Genomic DNA, 12553 nt, shown 5'->3' on the forward strand with positions numbered 1-12553 from the left:
TAATCAAGCTTTCTTGTTCCTTGAACTTGATAAATTACCGTAAGGATATATCATCAAAATAAGAAAACCTTCCTTCCGGATTAAGTCAGGTTCTCGCTTTACTACTATAATTTAGAAGAGCAAAACGAAACAAAAGAACGGTTGATACCGAACAAAACTGGTTGGACTGTAATGGACTATGCGGAGATGTTTTCAATGATTGGAACAGGCGAACAAAAGTTATAGGAGTGAATAGCTTCGAGAACTAAGAACTCGAAGCAGCAGAGAAGGACGGGGAATTTCGTAGGAGCTGCAAGTGCAGTGAATCTCGACAACCGGTGCTCTCTCTTATGAAATATATTAGGCTTGTTGATAAATCTGGCTTTCTATAGTATCTTTCTTTCTTTACTACTCTTAGTGGCCGATGTCTATTTTAGAGCAAAAACTCGGAACCTCCATTCATGATCTAAGATGGTACATAGAAATCGATTCCCGAGATGCCTGTAGTATTTTGCAAGTGCAGAGGCACATCATGCACAGACTGAATACCGAGTAGAATGAATTTATTGCAACCGTACTATAAAAATAATTCAGTGCGAGTACTGCTTTTGGATAAAACGAGAGAAACATCCATTAGGAGAAGGTATGAAAGCAGAGAGAGAGAGAGAATCTTAATCGAAAACTTAGTAGCAAAATCATTTGTAAGCAAATTTCTATTTGATCTTAAGGGGGATAACAGAATAGTAGTCTCTTGCTAAGCTTTTCCTGCATCTATTCTGCGGTCTGGCGCTCGACTCGTCTCTCTCTTTCCGTGGAGGAATTGAATAAGGCCTTGAAGTGAACTTGTAACGTTGTCAGTCTTCATTAGCTCTCCAGCTAATTCAGTAGGTGTTGCCTGAACTTTATTTAATAGCTCTTCAATTTCTAAGTGGGAGTGTTCCTGAATTAATAGGTAACTATAGGCCAGTATCTTTGAACCACTGAAGTCGAAGCTACTTATAATTGTTTGTTGCACTCAGATTATTGTCTGGGTTATTGAACTTCATTGATGGCCTAGAGTCGAGCAGAGGAGTCTAGCGGATAGTGTTATTGACCACAAACCACGTAGAGCGGCTGGTTGGACTGTATCCAGCTGCTCAATACCACTATCCGCTAGTCTCCTCAGCTCGACCATAGGCCATCAATGAAGTTCAATAACCCAGACAATAATCTGAGGGCAACAAACAATTTTATAAGTAGCTTCGTTAGCTGCCCAAACAATTCATGAAACTTTAGATACATTTCGTGCAGGTTAGGGACCTACCTTTACATCCTCTGCGATTTAGTTCGATATTCTGAATCTGAACTTCTATCTTGCAGCTCAATAGAGCAATCAATGTCTTCATTTGCTAATATTGAACGACTTCCAGAGCCAATCAATAATCTTCTGAACTCTGAATGTATTGGACTTCCCTAAGACCCACATATCCTAAATGTCAAAGTTCAGATAGTTAGCCATGGGACCAAGCTTGACTTCCCTGTACCTCTTGGTTCATACAACAAATGCTCACGTTTCCAAGCCTTTCCTACTCTTTTATAGTACTCTTTCCTCCCAACAAACTTATTGAGATAGCCGATTAGTGCCTTCTAAGTTTCCGGGTTCACGGGTGTGTCAAATATTGCAGGATGATTAAGATCGATTGAACCCCAATAATCTGCCATATGGAGCTTCATGTTCCCGCAGAATATTTGGAAGTTGATAGTGGGTAAAAAAATTCCAGGTTTTCTACCTAATGAATAACCAGATTACGCGAATGTTTATACACAAAATCATCCTATTAACAGCCTAACAAAATATAACATCCACGCTGTTACAGCTCCAACAAACTAACCATATGTACAATCTGAAGACGTACACCACTACAATAACAATTGATCACAACTCAGCCATTAGAAGGTAGAATCCCGGTGCCATATCCTTGTTTCTTGTGAAAGCTTAGCTCGAAGTGTTTAACATCTGACCACTCATGCGCATAACCATCACGGTTCTTATTTGAAATTGGCCTTTCAATACGCGAAGAAAACAAAACCCACTTGAATTTGACGCCTTCGAATATGTCAACCAGTCTTGATTCCTGTCTATGGTCACGGCCAATCATTGCTCTTTCTCTGGTTCGGAGGAGAGCTACCGAGACGGTGAGTGATGCCACCCCCGATAGAATGGTCATGGACGAAGACAAGCTCTCCTGAGGACTCGGACATCATTTTGGAGTAGTCAATGAGGGCCGAAAGGTAATCAATATTATTATTCATACAAGGCCAAACAAGCAGAGAAGTAACTGCTAGGTTTCAGTGTGTGTGTGGTGTTGACGCCACAAGAGGACTGAGCCTCTCGTATTAATTGGCAGCGAAAATATCACACAGAAATGAAGGAGAGCGTTAGAAATTTGGAGTGCAGTGGAACCTTTGACATGATTTTGGAAAAAAATGAGCCTTGTATCAAAGGAAGATACGCTTGGATCTTATATTGCTGAATGTAAATTCTACTAACAATCCTTTGCCGACTACTTTGGCTTACAATTCATTTTTCTGTGCAGGACAGAAATAAAAGCTGGATCGAAAATTAAACCCGGTGACAGTTAAATTCCAACACTGTTATTCATGAAGAATGTTTGCACACCTGAACTTAGTCAATGGAGCAACACATAAAAGGTACATATGTCTAACATTAGTTCTCTTTTTTTTCTTTCGTAGAAACAATTTTACTGACAGCCCATCACTAGAGAACTTATGTCCCTTTTCTTATATAGTCTACTTTTAAAATTAATTTACAGTTTAAAATTGTGAACTTTTAAATTTATTTTATTTTTGTTTCTAACTATCAAAAAAAATATTTTTTTTCTTAAAACGTTTTGAAGGTCTATTCTATTTCCTACGGTCATTTTAATCCTTATTAGGTTATTGAATATTTTTAACTTATTCACCTTAACTCATGCTAGGATGTATACTTGAACTTTGGTCATTAATTTTAAATAAGGACAACCATTATATATATATATATACACACACATGTATATATATATACACACACATGTATATATATATATATATATATATTTATATATACACACGCACACATGTATATATATATATATATATGATGGGGTGAGACGGGAAGCCTTTCCCGTCCCCATCCCTACCACATTTCATTCTCGATCTCCCATGAAATTCTCCATTTACTTTTGCGGGGATTGAGGTAGGGGTTCTTTTTGGAAAATTTGCGAGAATTGCATTCAAGTAATTTTTACCTATTTTTTATTCTTAAAGAAAGAAAAGATGGTTATTTTAAAGTTTTCATTTTTTAATATAATATATTTTTTTAAAACTTGTAATTCATATATTTCAATACTCTAGAAAATTCTAGAGATTAGAAATTTTTTACTCTCTTATTTGAAAATTCGTAAATTTGTAAATTTAATAGTAGTGTGTAAATTTGTAAATTTGTAAATTTAATAGTAGTGTGTACGTATCTACATACTACTGTATTTTTACATTATATTTTTTATGTCTTTTTGAATTGGTCAATAATCTAACATTTTTTTATGATTTGTAGGCTTAATAAACCTGAAAGTTCAAATTTCTATTTTAACACTTATTATACACAAAATTTACAATGATGATTTGATAACCATTATATATAAAAGTTAAATTACAAAAATATTTTAGCTCATGCACTTTTGAGTTTATGGATTTTAAAAATTAAGTTCTAATTGTATCTAATAATTTTTTTTTTTTAAATTTGTGTGTTCAAACATTTTTTAAAAATTAATATTTTTTTTTTTTTTTCTTTTTGTCTAACAAAACTTTAAACCTTTTAGTTAACTTTTTAGTTGGTAAGATTTAAGAAAAGAAAATTCAGGGAAATTGCAATTAATTTGGATATTTTTAATTTGTATTTTAATATATATTTTATTATAATAGAAAACAGTTTTCCAAACAGCATATGAAGCTTTTTCTTTTAAATCACTTTTTTTACACTCTTTTTTCTCCTTAAGTATATTCTCACCATCCTACTCTAAAAAATATTCCCACTAAAGTGTAACTTTATTCTTTGTCTCTTTACCGTACCTTTCTCTCCCTCTCTAATACTTCATCCCTCTCATTTTTTCTCTTTCTATAATTTCTCTCTATCCACTTTTCTTCCTGGTCACATCTTTTATCTTTCAATTTTTTCCTCAAAGACATCATCTCCTAATTTAAGTATTTCTATGATCTCTATTTTTAAAAACTAAGCATATAAATACCATTCTTAGGTTTCTTTATCTACATTCTTTTCCAAATATTTTCAAGATTCCTACTAAATTGTGTATATATATATATATATATGATCTACATATTTTTATTTATGCAATAAAGCAAACTTTTTTTTCCAAATATCTTCAAGATTCCAACTAAATTGTATATATATATATGATCAACTTATTTTTTTGATATGCATCTTTGACACATTTAATTTGCAAACATAATTCTTTTTTTAAAATTAATTTCGTTGTGTTGATTTCTAGAGCTATTACTCTATAATAAATTTTAGTTTCATTTTATCATTTCATTTGAGCAATTGACTTTTGAAGTCAGTGGAAGAGTAAACTTTTTGACGACTCAAGGTTGACATTTTAGCTAATCCAATAGGACTACTTTTTAACTAAATTTTTTTTAGTCAAATTTTAGTTTATAATTTAAACGAGTAAAAAATACAAAACTAGGAGTGGACTCTTCTTATTCAAAGAGAGAGCCTTATGATTTGATTGTTGGACTCTTCTTATTCAAAGAGAGAGCCTTACGATTTGATTGTTGGACTCTTCTTATTAAGTGATCTTATCATTACCATTGATTTGGTCAGAAGGACCAAAGACTTAGTTTTATGTATGACAACATATGTCCAGTGGTCCTTACCCGTGTCATTTATGCTTTATATTATATAATGATGTGACTAAGTTACACGATGATGAGACTACGATATATGATAATCTAGTGACTGTTATATGATGTAAGATATATATGATAACGAGATGACTTAATATGATGTTATTCCATATTAAGAGTCATGATACATTATGTCGATGATTTTTCTAAGACACAACTCTAGTTAATGTTAATGATGATTAACATATGAAGGTCAAGACATGCATATTACTCTATGTGAACGTTATATATGAACGTTATAGAGTTGTGTGAACGTTATATATGAACGTTATATAGAGTTGTGTCATAAAGATGATTTAAAAATAAAAACTATGGAGACATTTGGTGTGAACGTTATATATGAACGTTATATAGAGTTGTGTCATAAAGATGATTTAAAAATAAAAACTATGGAGACATTTGGTGTGTGTATATATATCAAGTTGCTTACTCGGTACAGATGTGTACACATGATGATGATGCTGATCATCATCGCATGACACTTGGGTGCTTACTTCCAAATGTTACTATGTCTCGCATGACACTTCGGTGCTTACTTCCAAATGTTACTACAAACAACTAGCTTGACTCAAGGGTGCAAACCATCTGGGGATCCCCACACTTGCATGTATGGGTTGTTACTACAAACAACTAGCTTGACTCAAGGGTGCAAACCATCTGGGGATCCCCACACTTGCATGTATGGGTTGTATGTAGAAAAATACTAAACATCTAATTTTATTCGAATTGGAGGCTACTCCTATGATGGTATTAATGATAGATCCCTAGATCATGGGTTGCATGTGTTTACATACTTGCTAAATATTTCTGCTAAATATTTCTTAAAATAGAAATACTAAAATAGTGTGCTTCTTCTATTTCAGGTAATAGGTAAAAGGCAAGACACTCTTGTGCAACTGATGACGACATCAAGTAGAGACCATGACACACGACATCAAGTAGAGACCATGACACACGATATCAAGTAGAGACCATGACACACGACATCAAGTAGAGACCATGACACACGACATCAAGTAGGGACCATGACACACGACATCAATCAGAGACCATGACACACGACATCAATCAGAGACCATGACACACGACATCAATCAGAGACCATGACACACGACATCAATCAGAGACCATGACACACGACATCAATCAGAGACCATGACACACGACATCAATCAGAGACCATGACACACGACATCAATCAGAGACCATGACACACGACATCAATCAGAGACCATGACACACGACATCAATCAGAGACCATGACACACGACATCAATCAGAGACCATGACACACGACATCAATCAGAGACCATGACACACGACATCAATCAGAGACCATGACACACGACATCAATCAGAGACCATGACACACGACATCAATCAGAGACCATGACACGTGCATAGGATAGTGGTATTTCATTTTCTTAGTCTCAAGATAAGATAATATAATTTGAGACAGGTGTGTAAAAAGAAGCCAGTAAAAGTCTGGGCATAAAGACAAACTGTGAGATTTGAAACAAACCTTCTATGCAAAAGTACCAATCAATTTCTCCTTTGGTTCCTTTGTTGTCTTTGCAGCTCTATGTTGTGTCTAAAGATAAATATTTCCGAAAATATTTGTATTCACTCAAAGTAACAAAATCAAGTCAAACAGATCCAAGACAAAATCATCAGCCTCTTCAGAAATTCATCTAAAAAAAAGATATAAAACAGATGATCCAAATCAAAGTATAAAACAGATGATCCAAATCAAAGTATAAAACAGATGATCCAAATCAAAGTATGAAGACGTATTCAGACCCCTAATATAATAAAACCGTTTCAAAATCCATAGAAAAAACGAACCGTAATAGTGTTCTCCTTGAAGTGATTGCCGAATCATTCTATTCGTTTCTCCTGCAATAGTGGAATTTTCCACCTCTAACCAAAATATATACTACATAGTTATGAATTTCAAAACTAGAAGCCATTGTGGAATTTTCCTTTATTTCTCTTATTTCTGGGCAAAGGAGTTGGTGGATTCTAACTAACGTACATTAATTAAAATTTATTTCTTTTTAGGAAAAAAAGAAGTTTTTTTTATCAGATGGTACATACCCCAACTATTGTCCGCAGACATAGACCACGTATGAACTCCATCGATGCTTTTATTTGTCATTAAGTTTGGGATATACGAACAAAGCTTCTGCCGAGGACTTGGTTAACAGCAGACTAAATCTGGGAAAGAAAGTATCCAGCTCTGCATCAGAGTATCAAAAAAGTATAAGGAACAATGCAGGAAGGTTAGCTACCCGAGGATCTTCTCGACAAAAACTCAACGAGCAGATAGTTGAATTGATGACAAAAAAATATTGCTAAAAACAGCATAATAACAAGAATAAAAACAATGAATCTCTAGTACACTAAATAAACGTCCAATTCGTGCTTACCGGAATTGAAGTACGGTAACAAACTTCAGCATGTATTCTCTCAACTCATTGTAAGTTCACACCTCCTCAGGCCTATAGTAATCGTCTGCCTCTAGCTCTGTCACAAACATCTTAGTGTAGCTTCGAACTATTTTATTGTCTTGTTCATAGTATTCTTCCATCTTCCTTAAAGGCTTTAGATCCAGGTCTATGAAATTAACCTAAAAACCCGAGAAAATCACCATTATCAAACTGGGAAAATGGACCTCCAATTAAACTGGGAAAATGGTCATTAGTTTCCCAAGACCAACGAAAAGGAAGACTCAAGAACTTATACATTAGCAATACAAATTTTCCACTCATGATTCAAGCTATAGCTATTCTCGCAGATTAGACATCAGACATTTTAAGAAGTATAGAAAATAATGGATTAATAAAGTACCACAAAAGTTGATACATACTGTATCGGCAATTGGAAATTTAGTGGAAATAATGCAATCTTCCATGGATTTTATTGATTTTAAATGATAAGAAAAATTGTCTTACAAAAGGTTTACACATGCATGCAAACAGTTCAAATAAACAAGAAGTTTTCAGTTACTTGAAACTTTTAAGATCAACAAAGACGATACGAATGAATTTTCCGAGGGACATACCTTGTAGTCAAAAGTTTGGTTGGTTGATTCAACGAATATGCTGTTATATGCAGAGCCAGGACACTCAACGTGCCAGGGTCTAAAAGTAATCATCAAACTACAGTCTTTAGCGGTTGCAGCTATTAAAAAGTTCCTCACAATCTCCAAGCTTTGATCAAGATGGGCAGAATGTAAAGTGCCGCATATGTTCAACAATTCCTCATCATCCATATGTCCACAAACCTGGCAGGGCTTTGAAATAATGTCATAGTACGCATGAATAGCCCCTTCTATGTCAAAACTGTCAAGCTGTTGAACCGCAAGAAGACGATTCAGACATCCGGATTTATATACAGCCTCAGCAACAAGCTGTAGGAATGTCATTGCTCGAGATCCCTTTTCTCTCTGGATGACAGATTGCAGAGCGTCTTCAAATGCTTCCTCAATCACCAAATTAGTGTCATCAGCATAGCCACCCGATGCCCCAAGTATTAGGGAACCGTTTAAGAAGACACGGAAATTATTCTGAGGGGTAGAGAAAAGATCTTTGATTGCTTTGTATATCTGATCCCGGGATCCAGAGAATAAATCTAACGGATTGTAATCACTAAACTGAGATATCTGTTCCGCAAATTGGATGCAATCAAGTTAAAACTTAAAAAATTCAGAAGAGAAGTCGATTAATAACATAGAAGCAAAGTAACTAAAAGCCAAATAGAGGCTCATTTTTTTTGTGGTAGGCAGAAGATCAGAAGATCAGACACACTGAAAGTGTAGAATCAGATCTGACACTTAGAATCACATTTTAAGTAATATAGAAACATAATTGATGTGCAAGAATGATTGATACCATGGAGACAAGAAAAAGGAGCAAAATTACCTCGCCTTTCTGCAACTTCAATGCTTGGTGCATCCTAAAACGAGTCACATTTTTCTTAATGGCATTTTTTTTGGATATGAATCTTGAAGTTGGAAGACATCCCCATTTTGGCTGATTTGGGAAAAAAAGTTAAAACATATATTAAATAGAAAAATTACTTTCAGAGGAATAAAAAGACCAATAGTGGGAGGGGCGATGGAAAGATGAAAACCATTAAGGAGCACCTTTATCTCGACAGATATGCAAAATTCATCATCACCACCTAAAAACAAAGAAAGGTATACTGGTGATACTCTATTTAATAGAATAGAGTCTTCAGAAGACACTTCCAGATAAGATTCATCAATGAACATTGTTGAAACAGTCAATATGAAGAATAATTTTGGTCAACAAGTTTTCTTTATTAAAATGATTTCTTTAAAAAATTAAAAAAATTTAAATAAATAAAAAAGATGAAAAAGATGCGGAAGAAAATAATTCATGTAATTCACGTATATTAAGATGATTGTTAGTTCTTGACAGTTGACTCAGTTGCCCTTCCAATTACAAATATGAAATTTTAAGTGTAAATCACATTCAAAGGTAATAGAAAATTTTTCTACCTCTTTTCCTCTTCTTTTTTCTATTTTCCAACTTTTTACTCATGTTGTTCAATGTTTTTAGCTCGAACTTATCTATAAACAAGCAACATTACATGAGCTATTTGGAGTTTTCTTCCTTGCTCCTAAGGAGTCTATCAGTTACCAAAAAACAGTTAGACAACAGAGCAAGCTTCATGCTAATAGAAGTATACATTCACTCATAAATCTCATTGCTTGAGATAAACAGTGTATGAGTCCATGAAAACTGACAAATGAGCAAGCCTCCACAAACCATGTCGATAGATTGAAGATGTCTTAACTTTTTAGTTCGTTCAGCAGTTATCTAGAGAACTTCTTGTAATGAGAAGGTTTACCGTGTTACAAAAAATTTAGAAATTAAGTATATAATATATGCAAATCTTTTAAACGTGTTTAACATCAACAGAAGGATAATAGCTAAAGAGAGCTTGAAGAAACTCTACCTTGAGAAAAAATAGCATGATCTGATTGAAGGAGGACAGAATCACGATGTATATTAATTCGTCCTGCATTAATCCTCCAAGCAGGACGCTGACCAAGAATGTTCTTCTCAATAGTCTCTAGGAACTCTCTCGTTACAAGGACATGGACCTACCAATATTGGTAAAAATATACTGTCAGAATTATTGATTTCGTTTTCTTGAAACACTTTGTTCGTTCTACAATGAGGATTTAATCATTCTTGAGTTATCATTTTTGTAGGTTGAACATGAACTATCATTAACTCAAAAAGTGTAGATCTGTTAACTTAGCCTAGTTATTATCACGATTACATTTTCACAAATATAATTCGGTTCGTTCTACAGAGTTATCAGCAGACCTTAAATTCAAGAAAGATCGGCATGAAATGAATACAGTAACATACCCCAGCATCAACATGTTTGAAATCCAGCAACGGTATCATTACATGCTGCACATAGATTTGACATGCAACATCGTGATCCGTGCACGACACAATGTCTCCTACATCTCTCCACAGAAGGCGCTCATGCGCGGACAAAGCCTTCAGGTTCCGAACGCTCCCGCAGTGTGATCCATTTCTCGGAGCCTTCTGTATCCGTAAAACTTTCCCAAACTACGAAAAAAATTAGCACAGTCATAAGCAGCAGCCACCAGTAGATCGAAGCAAGACCAATTTCCATACGGATAGAAAATTTTCATAGATAATCCTTTTGAGTTACTCAAACGCAAAAACAATCAATTAATTTCTAGAAATCTACCAACGAGAAAATATCTTGGCAGAGTACTAAGCGATCTTATGAAAGGAAAAAGAAAGAACTAAAATTAGAATAGTACTAATCGTACCTTAAAGTGAAACAGAATACCTATGAACACTGTTCAGAAAATTCTTTCACGACACTTTAGAGAGAAAAAAAGCATGAAGAAAAGGAGTCAAAGTGCATATTAGACATCAACAGTTTCATGGCAGACATACAAAAAGAGGAGAAGATCCAGTGTACGCAAGGACAAGGTTGACAGCTCCTTCGCCTCTGTAAGTCCAATCAGCAGCATCCTTCTGCTCTAGAACGATTTCCATTCAGCAGATCTCCTTGTAGTCTAAAAATTCAAACAATCGAGATTTAAAATCATGAGAAATGAACAGAAAAGGAGAGAAAAATGAAGTTGCAAGCTCCATGCAACTGATCGGACCTTTGATAAGAATGCTTCAAGTAGAATCAGTCCGATTCAATTAAAACCCTAACAACTGAGAAGACTAACGCCGATCAGCCACTCAGCGTTGTAAAGACGCACTTCCGAGGCGAACTTCAGGCGAAGACCTTCACCGGAAAAGAGAGCTTTACACCGCCAATAGAATCGCCCGGGAGACGAGGTCGGACTTCGAAATGACTGTAATATTACTACTCCCGCAGACTCGAGCATTCATAATTTTACTCTACGAGAAAACTTGAAGACTCGTCCACCGCAACAAACGTGGAAAGCTTTCCAAACCGTATCTGTTTTCGTGGGGCCCACACTTATTTTCTTTCTTTATAAAATTGTAAGTCGTCAGTTTTCAATAATTATAATTATACGACGCTTTCGTTGAAGTTTTAGCAAAAAGTACAAAATTTGTATTTAAATATTAACATATTTAACCTATTTAACCATTTTTAAAATCAACAAATATGTTTAGCATATAATTAAATTGTGTGTTTATTATATCAATTATTTATTTGACACGAATATTAAAATTAAATCATCATTTAATTTTAACTTTTTTTTAGATAATTTTGAATTTTGACGTTAATTTTATTCCTAATATATTAATAAAATAAAGCTTTTATAAAAATAATATGTGAAATTCTTTTAAAAGAAAATTGATCCAAAGTTGAATTATTATTTATTATATATACGTGTTAGATCGACAAGTCAAATTTTGCTAATAAATATATAAGTATTTGTAATAAGTATTATTTTAATAAAACAGTATTTCGATTATCTATTAATTTATCGAAATAAAATTTCAAAACATTAGACTAAATACTAACTTGTCAGTAGGTACATATATGAATACATAATAGTTAATTAATTGATACGTACATTTTTATTTACATGAATTATATTTAATTAGGTGCGTAATATTTTGATTTATACATAAATGGTGCACAATTTTTTAATACATAAATGGTATAACAGTTTTTTTTAGCAATTCAAATAATATAAAAAAAATATTTATATTTATTAATAAATCTATTAATTTTCCCATTATTAAATACCAATTATATATGTATATATATGGTTACAGCAAGTTGCAACGACTATGAGCNTTTTTTTTTTTTTTTTTTTTTTTTTTTTGTCTAAAAAAAATTGAAACTTTTATTTTTTTTATTTGAGTAATAGGCACTTATAACCACCATTTGAGCATTTATATTTTATTCCATTTTCATTTCTTAAAAAAAATATCTCTAGTTTTCCACTCTAAGTCAAGATAATTGGCTTTCATATAGGTTTTTTTTTATAACTTTTCTAGCTGAGAGTGATTCTTTAATAATAATAATAATAATAATAATAATAATAAATAAATAAATAAATAAATAAAAATGCTTTAAAAATTAGATTTTTTTTTTT

The 12553-nt window shown here is 33.5% G+C and overlaps 1 protein-coding gene and 1 pseudogene across 3 annotated transcripts; both read right to left on the minus strand.

Moving 5' to 3' along the window:
• Window positions 1-621: 621 nt before the first annotated feature.
• Window positions 622-7080, minus strand: LOC111787574 (annotated as a pseudogene).
• LOC111789184 (inositol-pentakisphosphate 2-kinase-like) lies at window positions 6893-11393 on the minus strand. 3 transcript variants are annotated; one of them, XM_023669860.1, is made up of 9 exons: window positions 11135-11393; window positions 10920-11041; window positions 10350-10559; window positions 9928-10075; window positions 9089-9126; window positions 8865-8975; window positions 8006-8605; window positions 7371-7570; window positions 6893-7158 (listed from the first exon to the last, which is right to left on the minus strand). In XM_023669860.1, the coding sequence occupies exons 2-8, from the start codon at window positions 11019-11021 to the stop codon at window positions 7427-7429; spliced, it is 1353 nt and encodes a 450-aa protein (XP_023525628.1). In that variant the 5' UTR covers window positions 11022-11041; window positions 11135-11393; the 3' UTR covers window positions 6893-7158; window positions 7371-7426. The 3 variants fall into 3 exon arrangements, with proteins under 3 accessions (XP_023525628.1, XP_023525627.1, XP_023525629.1); XM_023669859.1 differs by having other exon boundaries at window positions 6893-7180; XM_023669861.1 differs by having other exon boundaries at window positions 6893-7180; window positions 10916-11041.
• Window positions 11394-12553: the final 1160 nt, after the last annotated feature.

This window comes from Cucurbita pepo, chromosome LG02, assembly GCF_002806865.2.
Source record: "Cucurbita pepo subsp. pepo cultivar mu-cu-16 chromosome LG02, ASM280686v2, whole genome shotgun sequence".
NCBI classification, from domain to species: domain Eukaryota; kingdom Viridiplantae; phylum Streptophyta; class Magnoliopsida; order Cucurbitales; family Cucurbitaceae; genus Cucurbita; species Cucurbita pepo.